This window comes from Thermothielavioides terrestris, chromosome 5, assembly GCF_000226115.1.
Source record: "Thermothielavioides terrestris NRRL 8126 chromosome 5, complete sequence".
Taxonomy (NCBI): Eukaryota; Fungi; Ascomycota; class Sordariomycetes; order Sordariales; family Chaetomiaceae; genus Thermothielavioides; species Thermothielavioides terrestris.
This window is the reverse complement of record NC_016461.1, coordinates 1,015,941-1,040,305: the sequence shown is the minus strand read 5'-3', so window position 1 is coordinate 1,040,305 and position 24,365 is coordinate 1,015,941. Positions and strand designations below refer to the sequence as shown.

Here is a 24,365-nt window from a genome sequence, read left to right as displayed (position 1 = left end):
ATATCTCAACAGCCGCTTAAGAAGAAAAGCTGAGAGAACAGTTTGAGAGCATGCGTTCATTTTACTTTTGGCCAAGCTATATCTGGGTTAGGGTTAGTAATAGCTGCCGGTGGGAACCGTGCTATCCGCCAATGTTGTGCCCCTCTGTTCTGGAACGAGGGCGGCGGAAACCTCCACTTTCCCACTTCGCCCTCGGGTAACTACCTTGTGAAGGATCTCATCGGGACGCAGATGGACCCGGCGAGTTTCCACCTCTGCAGGCCTTCTGTGCGACCGTCCACCGTTGAGCAAGGGGTGCAAACGCAGGCCACCTTGTATGTACACTCCGCGTGCTTGCTCACGGAACATACCAGGCATCTTTTAGCACCTGGCTCGTGCGGTGGTGTGGTTGCAATTGCGGCTGCTGGCGACCTCGGGGCGGGCTGCTTTCGCCAATAGAAAAGAAGCACACCACGCTTTCTTCAGTGGCGCCGCTATCTGGTTCCGGAGAAGGAGAAGGAGCGAGCGCGATCGTTGGTCGAGCTTGAACCGGTCCGGCACTCGACATGCGCTTGGCTGGACCGGTGAAGGAAAAGAGCGACATTAAGTTAACGTTAGGCTGGCCATGCTCAGTGTATTCGATATCCAGGCATCCCGGGCCAGCTCTTGCGGCTGGCTGCGGCCGGTGCAGCCGCGGCTTGCTCACCACCCTCGGCTGCTTGCGGCGGCCCAAGCAAGCCGTGGAAAAAGACGATCGGATCGGATCGGATAAGTCGAGGTGCATTGCAGTTTGGAGAACCACGCAACAAACCTCGAAGGGACGGCGCGGAAGGAGATCTGATCGGTGTTCCCCTTCCGGGGTCACCCCATGACGGCCGATATCACTACCACAGTGTTCCGCATGCTATGGATGTACGTTGTATACTTCCGTCTGTGCATGGTGTGATCCGTAGTTAAATGTGGAGTCTGGGAAGGTGTGATCGTCAAGAACCGGCGATCTGCATCGGATTCCGCGATTGGCTCGCCATGGTCTGGCTTGCATCCACTAGATGGAGATGGGGACGCATCTCGACGAAGCCGGGTGCTGCACTGGCCAGTGGTGAGTGATCCGCAGATCGGGAAGCGAGGTGTCAATAGTTGATGGTTACCGGAGTGAAGGCACCCCGTTGGTTGCTGCATGGACGAAACCGAGCCCACCGGTGTTGCACCTCGTTTCCCTCCCGTCTTTCGGCGGCTGACCAGTTCACGTTGGTTAGGTGTCGGTGTCCGAACGGCGCCAGATGAACCTGATCCTCTACCTTCCCCCAAATGACGAGTCGTCTTGTTTCTCAAATCAACTGTTTAACTGCGCCGTACTCTGCACGCATACATTGGTACGTAGTGGGGGATTGGGCGTCCAGCAAGCGAGCGATCCACCCCGGACTTCCGGTCGATGACCCACTGTGCGTCGAACAGCATCGCCCCCTTCGGCTCCCCCCCCCCCTCCTTTTGCGCCATGCTTCCTGCATCAACCAATCTTGAAACCGTCGTGTGCAACAACCAGTGACAGCACAAGCCGAGAAATCCCCCGCCAAACAAGACACCTAGGCCATGGTCCGGGGCTGCCAGTTTTGCTCGAAGAGTTGGCTCACGTAGTAGAACTCATTCTCATAGTCGTCTCGGATCCACAAGTCCTCCCATTCCTTCCCTGTCAGTACGGAAACAAACCACGTCAGCGCGTCGCCTCGCGTTCCGCGTCCTGGCTCAACTCACTGTGATCGGCGACGAATTGCCTGGTGTAGTGGACAAAGGAGATGGCATCATCGTCGAGCTCCGCCAGCGCCCGGAGGTCCTGGTCCTTGCACTCGGAGGAAAACGGGTATGTCGCCTTGTTGCAGTAGTGGAAGTAGGCAAGAAGTGTGTTTGCGCCTGGGCGGCCGTCAGTTACGAGCTCGTGCGAGCTCTGCGGTTGTCCACTCACCCAAGTTGTACTCCTTGACATTGGCCTCTCTGGCGAACCGCCTCTGTGATGTGTCCCAGCGTTAGTCGACTTGGCTCTTCGAGCAGGGTGTGCCGCGGGACAGCCACCCACGTTCAACCCGTGCTTCCTTGCATAGTCTGCATCGTGCTTGGTGATCAGGGCGATGTTGTGCAACAAGATGAACGTCACGAGGTACGTGGTGAGCCACGTCTTTGGCTTCTTCTCCTGCGTCATCTTCTGCAGCTCCTCGAGGGTCTTCCGCCGGAGTCGAGGTTGGATCTGGTGGATAATGACCGAATCGATCTGCGCTCCCATCACCGGTGGCAGCGGAATCTTCCCGTGAAGAGGATTATCCTGATCCTTGATGATGTCCCGCGGCATGCCCAGCGTATCGTCGCCTACAATTTCGAACGATTTTGTCGTCAGACGGACCGACATCCAGAGATCGAGAGTCGTCATGAGCAGGCTCCTCTCCGACAGCGGCGTTGCGATATCCTTCGCCGTGCTAATAGCAAGAGAATAAGTCCGCGAGAGCAGCTCGTCTCGCGGGCCGAGCAGATAGTCGCAGCAGCCCAGCAAACCGAGCTTGATGTACTGGTCAAAGGCAGCTTTGGCGTCGTCCAGATTGACAATGGCAAAGGCAGGGATCTGGACCGTTTGTCTCGTGCCATTTTTCGACACCCATTTTCGCTCGAGGCTGTCGCCGGGCTGTGGTTTGAACTGTCGAACCTGCAACCTGACCGATTTGCCCGTGTAACCTTCTGTGACGTGTATCGTTCTCACCTCGGACGATTCCCAGTTCCCGATGTCGTCCATCACGCCGTCTTTCCATCGGTTAGTCCACTCTTGCCCCTTGACTTGGCCCGGCTTGAACAGCTTCACATCCGTGATCTTCAGGCGCAAGCAGTTCAGCCGGTAAACCTTAGTGCTACTGGCAATTTTCTTGCAGGAGAGACACGGGCCTCTCTCGTTCTCGGGGTCAAGGTTGCACTTGCAAATCACGTCAGGTTGCGCCGTCACGTCAAGCTACGAGATAGGTGGCGAATACTGACCCTGATCCGCTGCATTCGACATCTGATGCAGCTTCCCATCTTCCTGGTCAGGGCTGTTTTCTCCCGGGAGTCTTGGTCTTTGAAAGGCCCGCGTTTGACAGGAGTCGTCCTCGGAACCTGGAAGAAATCCAGGCGTGTACCCCCGTCCTGGACATCCCCGCGCTCGGCGGCTGGTTTGACATCGAGGGGGTGCATCGGGACAGAGTGCGAAGGCAGGGCTGTGACGATGCCGTGACCGGCATAGGACGTGGAAGCTTGGCCAGCACCGTACACACCAGCGATTGCGCCTGTCCCCAGGGGCACGTCACCATTATAGGGCTGGCGCTGAAGCCCTCTTTCAAGGCCTGAAGCACCATGGAGGCTTTCTGCGCTGCCGTCGAACTGGGCCGATGCCGAAAGGCCTGGGTAGACCATTTCTTCTCTTGTGATCGCCGGCTGAAGTCCCGTGGGTCGAATGGGCTGCAGCGGTGGATGATCGGAGACATACTGAGCCATCAACGCAGGATCATCGCAAGCGAATAGTGCCGTAGTGCCTGGACTGACGGGAGTAGGCAGCAGAGCGGCTTGAGCCTGAGGCTGTACGGACACAATGGCTGTATTCAAAGCCGGCGGCCTAGAATCATCGTAGTCGTACAACGGAGGCGTAAGAAGCGGCTGGTACGCTTGAGATGCCGTTAGCTACTTTCGCTTTCGTCCCGTTGTCTTTGTTGGGGAGGAGGGGGAGGGGGGCAGGTACAGGAGGACAGGAAACGTCATACAAGGCTGAGGCTCAAATGTGGAACACACAGAAAAGCTCGCAAGACAATCAGCCAGCCGCTTGCCAGTCCAGCCGGAGGAGAGAGCAGGAGGAGACTTCTCTTGCCCATCCTGCGCACAAAGATCGCCAGAACACGGTGCCCGCATGTGAATGGTCTGATCTAGGCGCGGCTTCTTGAGGAAGTGGTGTGGGTTGTTACTGGAATATGGGTACGGCGGACTGTCGAAATTGATAAAGGAGCCCAATGGCTCGTTGAGGACCAAGGCCGCTTGCTCCTGAAAGTACGGATGATGGTCTGGAGAGCTCGCGTCCCAGGTGCCGGGTGGAAGCGCATATGGCAGCGGTGCGGGTTCAAGTATATACCGATGATCAGCTGCCAAGGGTGGTACAGTGTCGTGGCTGGCCAGCAAAGGAAGGCCAGAGAGGACCGGCTCTGCAGGTGCCTCCGGGTGGCCGTAAGCCCGCCTCTTCCTGATATTGGGATTCTAGACAATCGTTGTCAATTCACCGCATTTTTGGCGAATTAAACACAGGAGCTAGAGAATGGGGCGCGGACCGGTGAGGCAGGCCAGGAAGGGCAGGACAGGGAAGAGAAACGGCAGCTGAGGTAGGAGTGTGCGAGTGACACAAGGTGGGGGGAGTGGATGAATGGTGGCCGGGGGCGGGGGTGGGCATGGCTTGAAGAAAACAGCCACGAGGACGGTCGGTGATTTCCGTCATGCAACCTCCCGCCAGCCCAGGATGTATGAAGGATTGGATTCTTACCATGATGAAGAAGGGCGGAGGATATCCCGTTGGGTAGGTCCTAAAGCGTAGGTCCAGGACGTGCTCGGTCGGGAGGTACCCGGGATGCAGAGGGCCGAGGGAGAAGGGGGAAAGGTAGGAGAGAGGGAAAGGAGAGTGGGTACCACAGCCGTCACGGAGTCGAACAGAGACCGCCACGACTAACGGTAAGGCACAATCCACTCCAGGGGCATCAACCGTACGTGGGAGGGACACGAGGCCGGGTGAAGCCCGAGCCAAGCATCTCAAAGGTGCATCATCCCCATAACGGACGAGCACTGCCCGGAGGAGGGGATGGAGAGCGCTGCCGGCGCACCTGGAAACGGTACTGGATGCAGCTGCGGGCGGCGGAAGAGCTGGCCCGACGAGGGGGGTGAGGGAGGGGGGTGAAGGGACAAGCCAAGGAAACAGCCAGCAGACAAGTAGCACAACTTGCTGCTTAACAACCACCACCCCTGAGCCCCGTGAAGCCTCGGAGCCTCCCTTGGCCGTTCGGCTGGTGCAGCCTCGGCGGCCGTTGCTGCTGGGGGAATCTCGGCGCCGGACACTGACTCAAGCGCGCCGGCTTGACCGGGGTTGGGAGAGCGCTCCCGTGTCGGGGGCGGATGCGGGCGAACGACCAGGCCAGGCAGGAGTGGCACGAACACGGTGCTGCCCTACTGACACGCGGCGGGCCCGAAGCAGGCGTTGGCGATAGAGCTGGTGCTGGCGCTGGTGCTGCAATGATCGACGTGGCGGGCGGTTGGCTGCCAGCGGCGTCAACGTTAACTATCGCCTAGTGCCCACGGAAGCAGTGACCGCGTTGCTGGCCACACGACTAGGTCGTTGGCGAAGGGACGCTGCTGCTCCAGTGTGGTGCTGCCTGATGCTGGTTGATGCTGGTCGGTGTTGGCCTGTGCTGGCCTGCCGAGTGGCGGTGGGTACTACCCGCGATGTCTCACGGCACAGACCGAGATGGGCGCCTGATTGTTACCCGGTGGAGTCCGGGGCAGTCGGTGAAGAATGCTATTGTCTTGTATGCTGCGAAAGGAAGGAATCGGTGAGCGTTGCGACGAGATAAAGTGAAGAGGAAACAGGGAAGATTCACCGGTCGCAGGGAAGCCGCAGCCTGACCCCTTCTTTCCCCTTTCACCCTTGCCTTTTCCTGGCTGATGAGTGGCAGGAACACCCAGCGAGCGGACTTAAGCCGGCAGGGCGCACGTTTGCGGGAAAGTGAAATGCGACCGGACCAGGTTTAGTGCGCAGAAGCAGCCGTGTCATCAGGCCACAAGGGATCGTCCGGAATCCGGATGGAACGTGGGAACACCAGCTCCGTAACAAGTAACTACCTGGTACCTGGGGCTCTTCACGTTGCACAGAGCTTCACATCCTCGTCATCCAAGCCACCGTCACGGCGATGATAAGTCAGAACTTCAGCCGCTTGAAAGGACTCGAGTCCGAGTCCACGGCCAAGCGCCGAAATGATAGAACACGGGTCTCAAAGTTATCTGCAAACCATCTACTACAGATAAGGTAGTCACGTGTATGTATTGTGCCTACCTTGGCGGTTGCAGAAAGCGATCAGCATGCGGAGTAGTGTCCATCCACCCCTGAAAGGCTCCTGTGCTTCGGCTGCGATTTCGTGCTCCCGTCAGCCACATGGCAAGTTCATCCCAGCCGCAAGCGTGCGTTTCAGAAGCCGGCGCGAAAATTCTAGCGCTCGAGTTTGGGGTTTCGATAAGGTACCTTAGTTACCAGGTAGCCCACGTTAGGTTCTTGGCGCCCGACGCCCTGCAACAAACCTGCAGCATAGCGAATCTTTAGCTAAGTCATCAGGGATCACCTACACTAGCAGTACGCCATGCGAAAACGCCTTTCCCACTCATTCTCACGAGAGAGCAAAGCCAGAGCCGGAGTTCCGGTGCGCAGCGCGGCGTAACTCGACAGGTCGTCGAGCAGTTACCATCGTGACTACCTCAGGTAGTTACTTCAATGGATGTACGGAATGGACTAGAGGTAGCCACCGCTGAAGCTCCAATCCGAACGCCAAACCCAAGCACATTGCTATTACACAGCACCTACCTATCTTGTTGGGATATGTTGCTATATTTTGAGTAAGGTAGCCTACCGGACGTGTGTGCGGATATGTTACTGAACACGATGGGGAGGAGCCAGCCTCATTCGACTGTTGGGCCAGCCTCGGTGAACTGCGGGGGTTCTGGGCTGGAAAGAGGTGCGCTCCGCGTACTCGGGCGAGCCCAGCATCATTCTAACCGGGCCGAAACCCCATAAGTAGAACGGGACAGGAGTCAGTTACCTTATTTACAATTTACATTAGGTAGTGCGGAGGAGAGAGCTCCAAGCGCAGCCTACCCTGCAGAGCGGCGCCTGCACACCCCCTTTTTGGGTCTACACAGTATCACGAATGCGATCCGCTTGCATGTGCGCCACCTGCAGGTTCTCTCTTACGTTATCTCGAAGAACTGTCCTGCGTAGGTAAGAAAAGCGGCCATCGGACCAGGCCAGGAGCTCCTTTTGAAAGGCCACTTCGGAACTGCCAGCTGGGACGTTGGATCCGATCCGTTCGAGGCTCAGGCACATCCTCATGATACAGTGTCGAAGGGTTATGCTTGTACCTTGATGTGCATAATACCGACCTTACCCGTGTCCTTCGCAGTACGTTCGCTCGTTCAGATGCTGAGGCGAATAAGCGGACGCCGGGAACCACACTGAACGTTGGCGGAGGCAACAGCCATATTTCAAGATCTGGCAGTCTGATATCAGACTCTGCCAATTCATCTCACCCCACCCAGCTTCAAACTGACCGGACTCGCAATGCCACTCCACTAACTAACCCCCCTGCTCACCGGTCTGGATGTTTACGGAATAGCTTCGCACGTAATACCCAATCACGCGTATCTCATGAGCAGCTCGGTTTGTCAACGGCTGCAGCATCAGCTTCACTGGTTTGTCAATCTGTCTCCCTATCACTGGATGAGCAGTTTACCTCCCATCAGCAAGGTGGCATATTTCACAGTACGGATTACTTCGCTAGGCGTTAGCCCTGGACAAGACGCGGTTGCATCGGGAAGGAACAAATATCGAGAAGTGCAGAGCTTCTGCTCAGTTACGCGAGGCGTTTCGGCGACAAGCGACGGAAAGGGATTTGGCTCTGCACTGTCCAAAGATGTCGACGTTACGGTGAAGCAAACCACTTTTCCCGGGCGTCCCTCCAACTCAGTGAAGGGGAACCCGCTGCTCTTGAGTGTCTGAGCAAAGACATGGGCCGGCGCCAGCTGCACAGCCTGGTCTCAGCCCTTTGCCTGGATGCGGACTGCGCTGTCCAGGCACGCAAGCGCGCGCCATGTTCGAACCGGTCTGCGATCTTACTGTGCAGTACTGTTGAGCGTGCGGGTCTCTAACATACTGTGAACAATGGAGTTGTGTGCTAGTGCCCGGGTACTCCTTTCGATGAGGTTCCTGGGCGAGTCCACACTTGCAGCGAAACCGCGCCACGCCGACTCAAACCTTCCTTGCCAAGCAGAACTCACCTGCGGCAAGCACGGCTACCTAGGTAGGTAGGTAGATAAACGGAGAGGTTGAACCACGAGGCGCGTCGAGTGCGCAGCAAAGGCCCCACCCCTGTCTGGCGGGGTTTCAGAGTGAGAGAGGAGGCACGGGCAAAGCCTACCACTTACACTCACCGCAAGCCCTTAAACCACGCGGTGATCATCGAGCTGTTCAACCGTCATCACCGGTGCTTCGATGGTTACCAGTCTTCGGTGGTTTCCACGGGACCCCATCCTTTCTCCCTGCCAGTCCGTTAGTCCTCGAGGTCCCGAATGCAAACGCGAAGCAGCTCATGCATCTGAGCCGCCTCGGCAGGCCAACCGAACAAAGTTTGGTCCTCCAGGAGGTATAGGAGCCAAGGCAGATGGCCCCATTGCTGCCAACAGGACTGTCAGCGCTCTCCCCGGAGACGGCCGCCCCCGCCGGGTGGGTTCGGCATGACCAAAAGCCAGAAGCACTTCGGGACAATTACAACCTGCTGCAACGAACACATCTGTTGTCGAGGGCATCACCCGTGGCCGTCGTGGATTTTCCGGCGGCGAAGAATTAGAAAATATGCAGTCTCTTTAGACATAGGTATATAAAGGCCAATCAAAACGGGCTAAGTGTTCTTTCCTTTGCCCTATGCCAGAAGCCGTGTCGTACATCAAAGCGCGCTTTAGGTCGTTAGCGGTCCACTCGGTCTCCTCCATCAGATCGCAACGCACCGGAGCCAACTCCGCTCTCTGCCAGGGGCCGCAGCTTGCGCGAGCCTGGCCGCGGCTCGAATGGGAAAGCACGGGAAGGCAGCAATCGTCACGGTCTTGAACCGTGGAGCGTAAAGGAAGGCGCGGCGGTCTCCCCGCCGGTCTCGGAAGGTGCTTGGTACCCGACGACCGGGAGGTGGGAGATGAGCATCGCGACGGGAAGGTGCAGCCGGTGAGCGCAGCGCCCCAACTTACACCGCCAGGGCAGCGCCACCGTAGATCCGGACCCAACGCCCTGTTAGATGGACCTCCCGTACCGCACCCGCCGGGCCCAACTCTGTTCGTCGTGCAACCTGGAATCAGCGGCGTATACCGAATTGATCACCGGCCGTACCGCACAGAATACCATAGCTACACCGACGGGCTTTTAAGCAAGCGAGAGTCGACCACCTCGTGCAGTTCCCGGGCCGTGGCTGCGTCGCCCGGAAGCAACGCTCGGTCCCGGCCTCGGCGCACTCGCCGCCCTCGCCCGCCCTCTTCGCCATGGAGCTCAACTCGGCGTCGATCCACGATGTCATCCACCCGACGGCTGGCTACACCACGACTGCCTCGCTGCAAAATCCACCGCCGACTGAGAACCAAGCTGCGGACCAGTCCGAGGCCTCGTCCTGGGCCTGCTCCCAGCTCAACCCCAAGAACCGGATCGACAGCCTCGAGTACCCCCTGAACCCCCTCTGGAGGATCGACGGTTGTACTGGTCTGGGCACGCAGTACTATGCCACGCCCCTCTTTCTGCCCGACGTCACGCCGATGCGCTTTGATGTGTTCATCCCTGAAGAGGCAGTGGACTCGCCCGTTCTCCGCGAGCTGTTGGATCTGAGCGTAGCCTTCCACACCAAGGATGCGACAAGACTCCGCCGGCTAGGCATTTCCCGTCACATCGTGCGCACGCTGCGAGCATGGGTCACGAGGAAGGGTTACGGCATGTATTCGGCGCTGTGTCAGAGCCTGCCCTTCGGTTCCCGCATCATCCTGGAAAACCTGCATGTCGACATCGATCGGATCAGGATCTCGGTCGTACCGACCTACTACGTGGAGAGGCAGCTGCTCGGTCTGGCGAGAATCGGTCAGAGTCTGGGGCTCCCCCCTGAACTCGTCCCCCCAGCCGTCGATATCTCGCGCCTGAGCGTTGTTCAGCAGCTGCACGACAGCGTGTGCCTGGTCCGCATGAAGGGCACCGGCGGGGGCGCCGAGGCCGACAAGCTCTGGATTCTCAAGGCTCTGGCTAGCGGCACCAAGTACCTCTTCGTAGAACTGCGCAACCTGCTGCTCATGGAGCCGCATCCCAACGTCGTTTCAAGGCCCAAATACCTCGTCACCAAGCAGTGCCGCTTCGGCGGCAAGACGGCTGTGGTCGGCTTCATTCTCCCATTCCACCAACACGGGAGCCTCCGCGACACTCTGCCGCTGCTACGGTTGCACGGTCGCCTCTCGCTGGACCTGCAGCTGAGATGGGCTGTCCAGCTCGCCTCGGCCGTGTGCCACATCCGCGATCGCGGGGGCATGTTCTACCCAGACCTGCGACTTGACAATATCCTGCTCTCGGCTTCTCACGACGTGGTCATGGTCGATTTCGAGCAGCGGGGTGTGTGGTGCGAGTTTTCCGCGCCGGAGGTCAACGCCATCGAATACGTTCGCATCTTGGCCAGCGACGAGGTGAGCGAAGGCGGCCGCGGGCCAAACCGCGCCATTCCCGAAGAGACCCGCCGTCTGTTTGCCGCGATCCTCGACCGGCTCCTGCCCGATTGGAACATCCTGCAAGCCTGCGAGGATTACGCTTCCCCCCGACCGCACGACTACCCGAATTACAACATCCCCTGGCTCAGCCTCGACGAGACGGAGCAGGAGGCAGCCATGGTGTACATGCTCGGTCGAGTCCTGTGGTGCATCTTCGAAGGCCAGAGTGCGCCCCAGACAGCGGCAGTCTGGCAGTCGTACCGCCATGAACCGGACATCGAATTTCCCGCATTCCGCTTGACGCCGCCCAAGCTTAGAGTCCTCATCAACCACTGTACGCGAGGGAGGCGCGGCGCGCTGTCCAGCCTGATTGTTAGACGAGGGAGCAGGCTCGTCCTGCGTGACCAGCCGAACAGCAGCCCCGAGGCGGTGCTCGATGTGGCTCGGAAGTGGTGGCGAGACGAAGTCGAGTTTGCGCAGCGGTTCCTCAAGATGCGCGAGGAACGTAAAGCGATTGGGGCGTGGTCTGGCAACTATTTTCAGCGGCCGAAGTTGGTCGACGTTCTGGCCGAATTGGAGCGTCTGAGCCAGGTCTTCGACACCGCAGGGAATCTGAAGCCGCTACTGACTGTGGTGGCGACGTCGTCATAGGATGAGGCGCCGCGGCCGATGTCACTGCGGTTGACGGGGGAGCGCCTTGAGCGGATGGTGACTGCCAGCACTTAGCGCAGGGCTGCTGTGTGCATTATATGGAGCGTGGCTAAGGGACACATCATTATTCATTTCGAATGTTATCCGAACTGTTCCAGACCAGATTCCGCGGCGGCGAAGCCCGACCGGAACAGGGTCGTCAACGGCCTTCTGAGTTGCCGTCATTGGCAAACCGGACATACTTAGGCAGTATACAACGGTAGCCTAGCCATGGACGGGTGCAAGATTATAGATAGGTAATTGATTCAGTTCCCGTGTCTCGGATGACGGGTACGGAGGTGCAGAGTACACACGATAAACCAGCAGTTATCGTGCCCCGTCCCCATCGATGATCCTCATGTATTGCTGCATGTATGGCGGGGCCGGAGCGTCTTCAGTCTTAGGCTGAGCATTACATGAGCGATGGAATGGACATCAGAATGCGCAGGAAGAGGTTGAAAAAGGCCGGCAGATCGTCGGGCCAGCCCCGGCTTGTCGGTTTAGGGGAGAGAGAGCGGGGAGGGAGGGAGGGAGGGAAGGGGAAGGTGGAGCATTGTGTGTGAATACACCGAGAAAAACAACGGGACGCGCCGCCAGGCACAGACTCTCTAATCCACCTCAGCGAGTGCATATATTTAGGTTGACTACTAAGATGTACAGGAAGGATGTCTATGCACACAGTAGACGAAATCCGACCTGCGAACGTAGATGAGACGCCTCCCCTGAGCAACCCCGACGGGGCGCTTGACCTTGACCTCTGCCGCTCCCGTAAGCCTATCTCATCTCAATTACCGAACATGGGAGGTGGTATTATGGATCCAGCAACGGCACTGAACCGTTAGCATTGGTGTAGCAGAAGGAAATCTACCGAAAGGCTTTCCAACGCACATGAATCCTGGTTCTTTCGTTTTTTTCATGGTTCCATCGGGGGTGTGGTGGGCCAGCCCACTTTTGATGTTGTATGTAGTTGTGTATTTGTATTGTGGGTTGCCTCTCTGAGGCCGAGGAAGAGAAAACAAAACAAAGCGAAGAAAAAAAAAAAAAAAAAAAAAAAAATTCTAACTTGGCGATGTTCGAAGTCAGGTGAGTGGACGCTGTCGGATCATCTTAGGCGCCTCGAACTCGCTTTCTGGAACCCCGAGGGCTGTCGTGTGGGGAAACCAGACGTTTGGAGCCTCTGCCATTTCCCCTTCCTCGACCTCCTCTGGCGCCCTGGCCGCCACGCCCCATAGCGCTTGCTGGCACCTCGGGGGTGAGGAATTGCACGCTGCTGCCGCGGCTCGGTCCGGGGTGCTGAACGGCGGCCGAGGACGACTCGTACAGCGGCGGGGTTTCGCTTCGTGGGATGCCGCTCGGGCTGACGACATCTTCGGTTCCGTGGCTGCGCATGCGTGAGATCAGGCTGCGCATCTTGTCGACATAGGACGGCGGGGCTCCGCGGATGCCCACCAAATCCATGATCTCTTCCAGTTCCTCAATGAACTGGCTCTGATCGGCAAGCATGTCAAGTGCGGAATAGACGAAGTCGGCATCTTGCTCTCTAATCAGGCGCGGATACAGGTCCCGGTGATGCACAACCGCCTTGAGGATGCAGACGAGCGAGCGGGCTGCCGAAGAACGTGCCCATGCAGGAAGTGGACTGGAACCGCGAGAGACGAGCCGCTCGATCTTGTCCACACAATGCCGGATCTGCGCTGCGGCCCAGTCCACGTCTCGCGGGCCCTCTGCCATTTTACCGCGCCTTCGGTATGCGTCGACAGCGGCTGGATCGCGTTCGGCGGCCGAATATACATCTAGCTCCCCGATGATGCGGGATGCGCGTTGCTGAAGGCGCCGGAAAGGATCGACAGCCGGGTCCGATGGGCTGAGCTCAGAGCGGACCCACTCAGCAAGGTGATGCGAGGCGAGGAGGAGGGAGAAGAGCGTCGCGCCAAGGTCGCCGCGGCGGATCGGTGGGATGCGGTTATACGAGGCGTCGAGGTCGGGTCTGTAGCTGTCGAGCTCCCGCGGCTCCACTCCCTCCATCGCCGCAACCATCTCTCTGGCTTCCCTCACACGGGCGGGGTTGGGAGAGACGACGTCCGTGTCGGGTTCGGACATGTCACAGCGGAGGTCGTCGGCAAGGACATCGAGGCGGACTTGCGATATCTGCGCGAACGGGTCTCCGAGCTCCTCGGCGTAGCCAAGCTCGGTCATGGTGAGCACCGAGTCAGGGTCGTGATCGACCAGAGCCAGCTTCGAGATCTTGTCGAAGAGCCAGATCAGATGCTTGCACGGACGCAAATGACGGTACCTGGCATCCGGGCACTCGCACTTGGGTGCCGAGAACCTGCCGCTATTTCGGGAACCGATACGGACAGAGCAGGGCACGACCTCGTGCATCTGAAAAGCATAGAACAAGCCGGAGCCTTCGGGGTCGTCCCCCCTGATGCCGCAGAGTTCCAAAGATATCTGTGGCGGGTCTTTGGACGACGACTGGTTGAACAGCCCCTTCACGACCCGACGGGTCCTCGGCGAGAGCCGAGAGATGTTGTACTTGAACCCCGTCGGCGAGGACACCGTGTCCGGCTCTCCCTCACCCTCATCGTCGTCCTCCTCCAGCTCCCAGTCGCTCTGGTCCGACGAGGGCTCGGACTCGGGCATCGAAGAACTTGGGTGTCGTAACTGCGACCGGCTGGGGTCCCGGGGGAGGGGTGAGTTGCGATCGAGCGAAAGCCTACTCATGCCTGTGGTAGGGGACAGGGACATTGAAGAGCCCAAACAGGCAGTTCAGAATGAGCAGGGAGAGTTGGGGAGGAAAGAAGGGGATTGGAGAATGTTGGCGTTTAGGGGGTTAGAGAGGCGTGAGACATACAGCAGCAGGCTCTGAGTCAGGGTGTGCCGGCGCGACACATGCCGGCCAGCGTCTCTTATATGACACGGGGTAACGCAGATCAAGTAGCCGCGGCGAGTGCTCCAGGTTCCTGGCCGGTTCAATGGGTTGGGCAATAAACCGAATCCGGACAGGGCCGTGGGTCGAGTGCTAGTCTGGGCCGGAACGTGGGGAAAGAGGGAGGACTGTCACCAGGGATGGCCTGGTCACTCGGCCGGGGCGATCCGCGGTGGTGATGAGCCAACACTGCAATATCCGTCGCCTGGCCCCCGCCCGGCCAGTCATGCCCAAACGTCGAGCATCCGAGCTCTGGCCCGAGCCCCTATTTCTGCAGCAACTTGCATGCAGCCCCTGCTGGTGGAAAAGGAGAGGACGGATGGGCGCCAGACAGGCAGGCAGCCAGGCAGGCAGCCAGCGACTGGAACCTGAATCCGGGACAGTGCCGGGCGGCTGTGGAACTGGCTCACTTGGAGAGCACTGGCTTCAGTCGTCCGCGATCCCATCCCGCCTATGTCCAGGGAGTGAGACGAGGCGGGGGCGTAACGAAAGAGAGGATGCGGGTTGAAACGACGGTTAGCCGGGCATGGCGGGCGCAGCAGGCCCAACCTGGAAAGAGACCTCCGTGAGCAACTGGAATGAATGCCCGGGTGGTGCCTGGGACGGGTTTGCGGAGTGTTGTGCCACTGCCATGGCGTCACCTGCTGCCATGCCGGGAATTTCGCCCCATGCCCATGCCGGGCACGGCGATGGGGGCAGGTTAGCGCAGAGCGCACGAAAGATGGTAGCAGCAGCACACTTCGGGGCCAACAGAGCATGGAACGCGCGCTGTTGTGGCGGCGCTAAGAAGCCCGCGATGGCTGAGCAAACTGTTTGGCGAGTTGGGAAAGAATGCAGAAGAACTCGGTCCATGATGCCTCGATCGATGGGCGTATACAGGACCTCGGGAGTGTACTCCGTTGTGTCGTGTGCTGTTGTAGGTGGGTCGTCTGTGGATGAGGCCTCAGCCACCAGGCCTGTTTTGGAGGCCCACTCGACCCCAGATGGCCCGTGCAGCGGCAGCCCGCTCCCGCTCCGCCACCGCTTCCGCACCATTTGATTGGCTTGTGCGACTTCAGCCCTGCCCGTTCATCGAACCTTTGGATCTCCCGCCTTCCCTGCTGTTCCACTTAGTGTACGATGGATGCTCCGCCTTGCTAACAACAAGGGCAGCACTGTGCAGCACGGAGTACGAGGCTACGCCTCGCGCCCAGACTGGGTAGGTATAAGAGGTCAGATGCGGCCGCTTTTTCTGCGGCCAGGTCCCCGATTTTCTTGCTCATACACCTGCTCGGTCACCAGAGTTTTCTCGCCCTTCATTCCCAAGTCGCTCCGCTGGCTCCACCGCGGCCGCAGAATGGGCCTGGTTGCCATCGTCCAAGCCTTGCTTCTGCTCTAGGCGCCGCTTTTCGATCGATCACCCGCCTTCCAGAACAACTGCGGCAACCGTTGCCAGGCCCGCCCGCCGCGCGTGCAAATCCAGTCCGATGCGCGACATTCCAGCCAGGCTGGCAAACCGTGCGTTGGTCCTGTCCTCCGGGGCGGGTTTGTACTGTTTGGTGTGCTGCTGCCCCTCGGCCGCCGTGCAAGCAACCGTGGACAGGAGTGAGCGCGACAGCACCACCAGCAGGGAACAGGCGAGCCTCACTCAGTGATTGCAATCGGCTAATGTTATCGACCAATCACTGGAACCGTCAAGTTGGCTTTGTGTTACCCTTCGCTTACTGCGGCAACATTGGCCTCTCCCGACCCGCCGTTACACAGTAGTTAGTCGGTAGGAACTGGACAGAGACCGGCAGGCAAACAGCTGGGCGAGTGTCGGCTGTGTAGGTATGCACCACATACCTAACGTCATGCCCGATCAAGCGACGACCCCCACCCCCTTTTCACCTCCCAACTCAGGGGGTGAGAACCCCCCTCCCTGTGCCGCAGGAACGGTGCAGCCGAAATAGGAGTCATCTGGAATTCTGAGATTTTGGGACCAATAACGGCTTCTGGGACGAACCCGAACCGTCACTCGTCTGTCTGGCATGATGCAGCTCTCCTTAGTTACCTACTCTCAAATCACGCAGATCACATGCCACGACAGCCGCTTCGCTCCGCGGTGACGTTCCCCGTCCGTGGTTTATGCCTCTCCTTTTCATTTCAGCTTATTAAACTGGGCTCCAAAGCTGAAAGAGTGTTATCTCCGACAGCGACCACTCGAGCCTGTGGCCGAGGGACCGCCTTGTTTTTGCAAAGTTCCACTCAGGTTGGGAGACCCCATGTTGGGCGGATAAGGGGCGACGCGAGCAAGGCTGTCGCTGCGACGGGCTATTCAAACTAAGTCACGTCTTTTCAAGTTCGTCACTTGCCGGCAATGCAATAGGTACCTCGAACAACGCTGCTATCTTTCCTGACCCGTCACGAGTATGCCTCATTGCTTGGGGTGGAACACAGCCAAGAAGTCGCAGCCCAGAGAACCTTGCATCTTAGGTACGGAATACACGCAGCAGGAAGTGCTTCAGCCTCGCAGCCCTCGAGTAAATCAAGTCGAGGGAGAAGGGGCTGCTCATAGGCTAAGGACCGCGGCAGGGGGCGACTTGCCGCCAATCCCGTGGCCCGGATGCCCTGCGGCAGGAGTGGAGCCAGTACCGGAGACTCGGTACCGGCAGGCCGGAGTGGGGTTGCAAGGGGGGTAGAGCGGCGGCGGTGCAGAGCCAGAAGTGTCACCGCCGTACGGAGTAACTGTGCTCGGCGTGCCCGCGTAATCGCGCGTGGGCTCCGCGTGGGGCGTTGTGACGTGAATTCTGTACTGTACTCTAGGTGGTTTTGGGCAGCAAGCTCTCGGTAGGTCCGCTGCAGTTAGTTTGACTGAGCGCTGCGCCTACTCTCTCTGCAAGGTATGTACAGGAGCTCATTCACATGACTTCCCGTCGCCGGGGTGGCTTGGCGTTGGCCGCATTTCGCGACCGGGCGGATACTACTAAACAGTCGTCCTTGCTGGCGACGGAGACTATGATTGAGGCTGTGCCCTTCGACCTTGACAGCGTCTGCTGGCGACGGATATCATCTTTTGCTTCACTCATCGACTGTCTGCACGAAGCCGGCATGCATGCAACTCGGTCAACTTGCATTTGTATTACGCAGAATCAGTCCACAGCGCGAGCGAGTGACTCAGGTTGGCCAGCCAGGCGCGCCCTGCCTGGTTCCAAGTCACAGCCAACTTAAGGTCAAGGTTGGGCAGCAAACGAATGAGTCCATCGACGTTCCGTGCAGCGGCCAGGCCATGTGAAATTCGGATGGGATGCCTTGAGGCCCAGTCGGCTTGCAGTGAGTCAACTTCCCACGGGCCTGCCTGGGACACCTAGTAGACTCACCGGGCCTGATGAGCGACGAAACTGTCCTTTCACGCGATGAAGATGAGCCCGTGCGTGACATGGTGACGATGATGGAGTGGAAAGCTTGCCGGCGGACGAGACAGAGGCTCAACCAAGACACGCATCGTTGAACCTCCAGCGGTGCCGCAGGACACACACACTTGACTTCATACTTTTGTATTCCTGCAACCCCAAGGGACAAGCTGAACGCCAAATGCTGTACTGTATCCTCAACAAGACCGTGACAAAAATGCAGCGTAGTCAAACAAGCGCGCCGACGACGACATACAGAGCTATGCCTGCCGACATCTCCAAAAGGCGGCCCCTCCTTCCCAATTCCACCCTTTCCTCCGCGAGCCACCTTGCTCCCAAGTGGTCCTCAGGGGCGATGTGAAAAGCCTCCGATAACGCCAACAGCAAGGCAATCAGCGCCAAGCATAATCAACCCCAACTGCCCTCACCCCTTTCCTCCGTTCTGCCGGTCCCATCCGCAGCAGCCCAGCCTCTTCTGCCCGGTAAAAACAACTCTTCCAACCAAATTGCGAATCACCGCCAAGGTGAGAGTCGTCAAGTCAACGAAGAGAGCAGGCGGCTCTGCCACACACCGCTAGTGACAACAAGAAGGGTATAGGCAACAGGATGGCAGAAGGGAGAAGGGGAAGGTAAGGGAAAAGGAGCATGGTATGGATGAAGGAACAAATTCCTGCCCGAAGATGCATGCATTATATGCCATATAACGAACCGCGCTCGCTGCAAGGATCCCATGAGACGGCCGGTTGTCACCCTTCCGCAGTTGAGAGAGAAAGAAGAAACCAGAAACCGAGTATCCACCCCCCTTCCCTCACCCCAACCCAACAACCCCGTGTTCCGTAACGCCAAGGCATGCATTCATGCAACCCCAACGCCCCATCCCGCTCTTCAAAGGATCGTCCGAGGGCTCTCCCACGCCGTTGTATGCTCGCTTTGGAATAGAGCAGCCAGCAATGAGGAAGGACATGAGAGTCGTTCAGGTGGCGCAAAGAAATAAACGGCGTGGGTCATGTCGTCGTAACGTCATCAACATCGGTGGCGCATCGTGACGAAGGCCCTGCCTGGGGCAGCAAAAAAAAAAAAAAAAGAGGTGCCCGATGCCCGAACCATCAGTTCCTTTTTAGCTCTTCCGGGCGGAGGAGACTGCCGCCCCGATCGGAGAACCCTGTCCGACACTGCCGACCCGTCCGCTGGTCTTGCGGACGCCAGATTCCCGCACTCCGCCGCCGGCGACGGCGCGCTTCGGGCTGCTGCTTGCCCCGCGGACCTTGACCAGGACGCCCGAGGCGGAGCTGGCCCGCTGGATCTGGTCGTACGATTTGGTCTTTGCAGTAGCCATCCCCATGTTCTCGATGTCGTGTGAAGCATCATCGTCAACGAGCTGGTAGATGGTAGTTGTTGAGGTGGTCGTTGTCTGATGGCTCACTGACCGGTCCCGGCGGTCCGGAGAGAGGGAACCGGATGCCTCGCGGTGCTGGCGCACGCGCAGGTTCCACTCCTCGTCGGACTCGTTTCCTTGTGAGCGGTGTATCGAGATGACCTCGGTCTGGACCTCGTGCTCAGCGCCAGCTTCTTCTTCGACTGTTGGCACGGCGCTCGTGCTGCGGTGGTACGGATGATGCCGGTCGACGGCGTTCCGCTGCGTCTTCCGCGGTTGGCCCGGCGTTGGAGCAGGAAGGTAATCCTCCTGCACGCCAATGCTGTTATCACGGGTGCGGTCGTGGTCAATTTCGCCGAGCGGCGTCCGGGCGGAGCCCCTGTTGGGGGGCGTCGACGTGCCGTTCTTGCTGGAGCTGCGCCCAAGACCGCTCTTTTGGGTGGCGCGGATCGGCGTGATCGGCTGGTGGGCACCGTTGGTTTGAGACCCGGCGGCGGCGGCGGCGGCGAGAGCTGCCTCCTTCCGCAGCTTCCGCTCGACACGCTCCTCAACCCACCATTCCCGGAAAGTTCCCTGGTTCAGGTGGAGCCAGTGTTGCTGAGGGCCAACTACCATGCCCGGGCGCATAAAGCGCATGTAGGAGATGATCTCGTTGGCAGTGAAGCCGTGTCTGTAGATCAGGTAGGCTCCGATCAGACAACCTGTCCGACCCAGACCAGCCTTGCAGTGGACCGCAACTCCCTTCTTTTTGACCGTGATCATCTCGTGCGCCATGCGGATGAACTTCCGCACCATGGAAAGCGGCGGGCATGTCCCATCCTCGAAGATCATGTCGACGTGCTGAATGCCGAGCGCCTCAAAGTACGACGCATCGTACAGAGCCGAATTGAGCCTCACAACAAGTCCGATGTTCCTCTCGCTGAAATGTCTCAGGACGTTCTTGAATGGCTGTGCGAGGGTGGGATGAGCATCCACTGCCGCCAAAGTGGTAGGCAAAGCGTTCCAGGCGTCCGTCCCCTCGGGAGTCCGCGCCGACGGCGTGCTCTGCGGGGAAGCAAAAGCGAGGAAATTGGGTGTGATCCAGTTGAAGTCGCCCTGCTCCACGCGCTCAAAGCGCTCATACTCGTCGAGGTCAAAAGTCTCCAGGACACAGCAGCCTTCCTCCTTCGCCTTCCAGACCCCGTATACGACGTCCTGCACGGTGATGCCGTAGTCTGCTTGGCTATAGCCGGCGTCTCTGAAGGGCATCAGCGGCGGGTCGACTTGGGCGATCGGCGCGAGTGCCAGGTGAGGGGGCCACGACTGGATGAGGACCATGTAGCATGCTAGCAAGCACGAGGCATTGGCGCGACCTGGCACAGGTGCTGTGAGTCACAAAGACGAGCTTGCAAGGGAGCAAATGCACACGAGGACATACTGCGGGGATCGGCTCTGCTCCAAAAGACGATTGGCCTGTCCTTATTCTCCTTGGCCCCCAGAATCTCGTGGAACTGCAGCGCGAAGCGGTAGAGGTGGCCGATGTGCAGCGGACCAAAGTCGTGATGAAATGCATTGTAGAGGAGAGTGTCATCCACCGTAAAGTAGAAGGGCTGCTTCTGGCTGCTCTGTGCCGGCGTCGGTCCCTCGGGGGAGCGTTGCGACCACTTGCTGGGCGAGCGCGGCGGCGGGTCCGGGTAAGGGAAGAGCGTATTTGCATCGGGGGCTTCGACGTAGGAAGCGAGGTAAAGGCGGTCTGCAAAGGTCAGCAACGTAATGGGAGGAGCGGGCGCGAGACGATATTTGGTATCCATGCGACCATGTTCCGTTGGTGACGGTGGTGAGTGGCGGCGGAGGAAGGCAAAAGTAGGTAACACGGAAACGAAAGCAGGGAATGCGGAGAGACCACGCGCGCAGGACATACCGGGAATATACTCAATAATCTGACCCAGATTACTGGAGTAGCGAGTAGAAGGAGCCATGCCGTGCAGGCGCTGCGGTCGGCGTCGCACGTTGGGGAAGGTGTCGGGCCCGGGCGCGCAAGCATGCACCGATCGATGAAGCCTCCCAGCAGGCGGTTGATTTACCGACTGGAGCGACTCGAGGCCAACGTCAGGCACGACAGTGAACTGTCGAGCTCCTTGCCCAGTCTCGCCCAGGCGCAGAAGACAGTTCAGAAGGAGACACGGCGACTCTGGTTTCGCGACGCTCGATGCTTGAGAGCTCGGGAAGGAGGAAGCCTGCTTGGTTATGTGTGCGCTCGCTGGCCAGAGCAGTGGGGATCAGCAGGAGGCAAGAGCGGATTCAACAACGAGTTGTTGGGAAGGAGAACAATGGATGCTGGCATGCGACGGTTGCGCGATGTTTTGTAATGGCAGCCAGATGTTTTTGGCAGGGCCATTGTTATTATGGAATCGGTCAGGGACCTCCGCCGTTGGGATGCAGCGTGCCAATCAGCGCTGCGCATTCTATTTCCGGGGCTGCGTTGTCATAGCAACAACCTAGTCAGGGCGGGCCAGGCCGCCGGGAGCTGAGTGGAGGCTGCTGGCTGACCAGGTCACTTCCATGCAGCACGCGACGGCTTTGAGCGTTATCTTATCGGCCGGACTTGGCCCCACCTCGATCGTCCTGAATCCGTCCCTCGTCAAACCGAACCGTCGCCATCCAGAAACGAACCCAGCCCCTCCACTGCCAGACTCCTTTGTATCAGCGCAGCCATGCCGACCGATGTTCCAGTGGAGTTTCCGTGTGCGCTGTACGTGCCATCATGATGCATGCCCCCCATCGCCTCGAATTTTTTTTCTCTCCTCTGCTAACCATGCGCTTGTTTCCCAGGACGCTCAACGTCCCTTTCCCCGATGCGCGCCTTGCGTCAGTCGCCCTTCAGGCGCTCCGAGTCGACAAGGAGCTCTCCTCCCTCGTAGTGCGAGACCTGTCGACTATTGCTGAGGAAGGGCTGTCGGAACAAACCGTGCTGCGAGTTGAGTACAAAGCCGCAACAAACCGCATGCTGCGTGTCGCGGTCAACTCTTTTCTCGAGAGCCTGGCCTTGGTGATGGAAGTCATGGAGGTTCTGGACCATGATGTTGTGGAGGCATGGCAGGGGCAAGAGGAGCGCGGGTGATGGGCAGCGACAGGACAGCCCTGAGCCTGATCGTCAATTTTCCAGCGCCCGCGGGTTGATGAACCTGCCGAGCATCCGGGAACCTCTCCATGGCAAGTCCAAGACCACGGCTTAGCGGAGGCGGCGTTCTGCATAGCAGCCCCAACAGCGTAGGACGGTGCGCCCGCCTATTCTACGCGAGGCGACGGCCGGCTTGGGCTTCTCAAGGAACCAGCGGTCATGATGACGGGGTATGCCATGCCCAGCTATTGATTTAACAACGCGGAGGCCCAGGAGCGGCGCCCAAGTCACAACTGCTCCTCTTTGACGTGAAAACCAGGTGATCCGGCTTCTGCCTCCACGTGCCGCTGTAACTCCTCATCTGCCGCAGCAGCATCCTGCATGGCGGGCTCCTCCGGAAGGCCATTGACGTGACCATTGGTCCCGCCATTCTCCTGCTTCAAAGGCCTGCCGTCCGGCCTATGCCTGAACACCTTAACCAGGCCATCCTGGCCGGCGCTCACCATAGTGCCGCCGTGGACGTCAACCCAAAAACATATGCCCTTGTGCGCTCCTCTGATCCGTTGGACGACCGCCTTGCTTACGACATCCCACATGACGATGTCGCCATCCTCGCTGGCCGACGTCACGAAAGCTTGGCGCCGAGCGCTGCCGTAATCCTCGTCGTCGCCGGGGTATCCGTCGTCGGCATCCGTCAAGACGCCGAACCCTCCGCCGATCGAGAAACCCTTGTTGGTGTGGCCCTGGTATGTCTTCTTTACCGAGCCGGAGACGTAGTCCCATAATCGAATCGAGTCATCCAGGCTAAAGGCCAGCACAAACCGACCATTGGGGCTGAAGCAGACGTTGGTGACGGCCGGGTTGTCCTCGTGCACCAGCGTTCGCAGACACTGGCCGGTTGAAGTGTCCCAGATGCGACTGCGAGCATCGTTATCAGTTAGCCGCAATCCAAATCCCTGCGACGTACGGAAAGGAGAACCAGGAGGCAATACGCACATCAGCCCGTCTGTAGAGCAGCTCACCACCAGCGTCCCGTCCCTGCAGAAGTCGACCCCGCTTACCGGGTCGCTATGCGCCGGCAAACTACGCATCAACCGTCCTGCCCTGACATCCCACAGGAACACGGCCTCGTCGTAGCTTCCGCTGGCCAGGATATTCCCCTTGGGCGAAAACGCCAAGCAATAAACGTAGTTGTGATGACCCAGCAAGGGCCCCCTGCCTGGCCTACCACCCCTAGTCCCTTCGTCAGAGGCGCCTACGCGACCTCTTCGAGCCCCGGCCCTCCCCGTCGCCGGACCCTTCGCCGCAGCGCCTATCCCCACACCGGCGGGATCCCGACGGCCAACGGCGTGCGCCGGGCTGCCCGTGACGCGATCCCACAGCCAAATCGCCTTGTCGTCGGACCCCGTCGCGAGCGTGTTGCTGTCGGGCGCCCAGGCGAGGCAGGACACGCCCGCCATGTGGCCGACGAGCGTGTCGAGGTGGGCGCCCGTGGCCGCGTCCCAGATCTTGGCGGTGCCGTCGGCGGACGCCGAGGCGATCCAGCGCCCGTCGGGGGATATGCGCACTTGGGAGACGGCGCGGGTATGGCCTTGCAGGAGGAGGTGTGGTTGGTAGTTCGGGAGGATGGGCGGTCGGGCGTGTCGGTGATGGTGCGCCGCATGCGGTGTGGTTGGCGTGGGCTGGGACGACGAGAGGCTTCGGGTTCTACTCCCGCTCCTAGTCCTGATCCTACTTCTACTCCTACTCCTGCTTCTGCTTCTGCTTCTGCTTCTTGTTCGGGAACGGCTGCTAGATATAGAACGGGAGCGGGAGTAGGAGGCGCTTTGCGAACGGGAGCGTGATCGCAGTCGGGATCGAGAGCGGGAGCGGCCTGAACGGGATCGCGAACGGGAGGCTGACGGCGAGGAGCGGTACCGGCCTCTGTTGCCGTCATCGGCATCGAGATTCCCGTTTCGACTTCTGCTGTGAGATCGGCTTGCTGGTCGGCCGCGCCGGATGGAGAGACTCTGCTCATGCATGTGGCCCCCAGTCGGCGGGGAGCGATGGCGGGGACTGCTGGGCGACTGAGAGCGCGGTGTGGTATCCAGGCTGCCATCGTGCACCCTGCGCCGCTTTGACGGCGGCTCTGTGATGGGTGTCCCCGCTGCCGACTCGAACTCCGACATGGCGTGTTTATAAGTGGGTGGCGGTCGCTGTTAGCGGCGGGAAGGTTCAAGCTGCGTTTTTGGTCGTCGGTCGCGGTTCAAGCGCTGCCTCGTGTTACGAACCGCGTCTGGGCAATTTCAGTGGGTCCGTGAGCCACTGCCGTTGTGGTGCCTGCCCTGGATTGGCCAATTCCCGTTGGGAGCAAGGACGAACGCCGCACCCGTGGACGCAGTCTACACTAGCCGCCAA

The 24,365-nt window shown here is 59.3% G+C and overlaps 6 protein-coding genes across 6 annotated transcripts; 2 read left to right on the top strand and 4 right to left on the bottom strand.

Moving 5' to 3' along the window:
• Positions 1-1,531: 1,531 nt before the first annotated feature.
• THITE_2120935 (uncharacterized protein) lies at positions 1,532-4,992 on the bottom strand. The gene is made up of 7 exons (XM_003656345.1): positions 4,514-4,992; positions 3,750-4,233; positions 2,992-3,653; positions 2,051-2,929; positions 1,940-1,982; positions 1,732-1,887; positions 1,532-1,666 (listed from the first exon to the last, which is right to left on the bottom strand). The coding sequence occupies exons 1-7, from the start codon at positions 4,514-4,516 to the stop codon at positions 1,563-1,565; spliced, it is 2,331 nt and encodes a 776-aa protein (XP_003656393.1). The 5' UTR covers positions 4,517-4,992; the 3' UTR covers positions 1,532-1,562.
• Positions 4,993-8,926: 3,934 nt separating this feature from the next.
• THITE_2120928 (uncharacterized protein) lies at positions 8,927-11,784 on the top strand. Its single transcript, XM_003656344.1, has one exon. It carries the CDS (start codon positions 9,310-9,312, stop codon positions 11,152-11,154), a length of 1,845 nt encoding a protein of 614 aa, XP_003656392.1. The 5' UTR covers positions 8,927-9,309; the 3' UTR covers positions 11,155-11,784.
• Positions 11,785-11,885: 101 nt separating this feature from the next.
• THITE_2120926 (uncharacterized protein) lies at positions 11,886-14,539 on the bottom strand. Its single transcript, XM_003656343.1, has one exon. It carries the CDS (start codon positions 13,939-13,941, stop codon positions 12,301-12,303), a length of 1,641 nt encoding a protein of 546 aa, XP_003656391.1. The 5' UTR covers positions 13,942-14,539; the 3' UTR covers positions 11,886-12,300.
• A 3,940-nt stretch (positions 14,540-18,479) lies between these two features.
• THITE_2120924 (uncharacterized protein) lies at positions 18,480-21,117 on the bottom strand. The gene is made up of 3 exons (XM_003656342.1): positions 20,769-21,117; positions 20,286-20,600; positions 18,480-20,220 (listed from the first exon to the last, which is right to left on the bottom strand). The coding sequence occupies exons 1-3, from the start codon at positions 20,824-20,826 to the stop codon at positions 18,611-18,613; spliced, it is 1,983 nt and encodes a 660-aa protein (XP_003656390.1). The 5' UTR covers positions 20,827-21,117; the 3' UTR covers positions 18,480-18,610.
• Positions 21,118-21,450: 333 nt separating this feature from the next.
• Positions 21,451-22,112, top strand: THITE_2120923 (uncharacterized protein). The gene is made up of 2 exons (XM_003656341.1): positions 21,451-21,599; positions 21,680-22,112. The coding sequence occupies exons 1-2, from the start codon at positions 21,562-21,564 to the stop codon at positions 21,966-21,968; spliced, it is 327 nt and encodes a 108-aa protein (XP_003656389.1). The 5' UTR covers positions 21,451-21,561; the 3' UTR covers positions 21,969-22,112.
• Positions 22,113-22,240: 128 nt separating this feature from the next.
• Positions 22,241-24,267, bottom strand: THITE_2120922 (uncharacterized protein). The gene is made up of 2 exons (XM_003656340.1): positions 22,965-24,267; positions 22,241-22,886 (listed from the first exon to the last, which is right to left on the bottom strand). The coding sequence occupies exons 1-2, from the start codon at positions 24,134-24,136 to the stop codon at positions 22,256-22,258; spliced, it is 1,803 nt and encodes a 600-aa protein (XP_003656388.1). The 5' UTR covers positions 24,137-24,267; the 3' UTR covers positions 22,241-22,255.
• Positions 24,268-24,365: the final 98 nt, after the last annotated feature.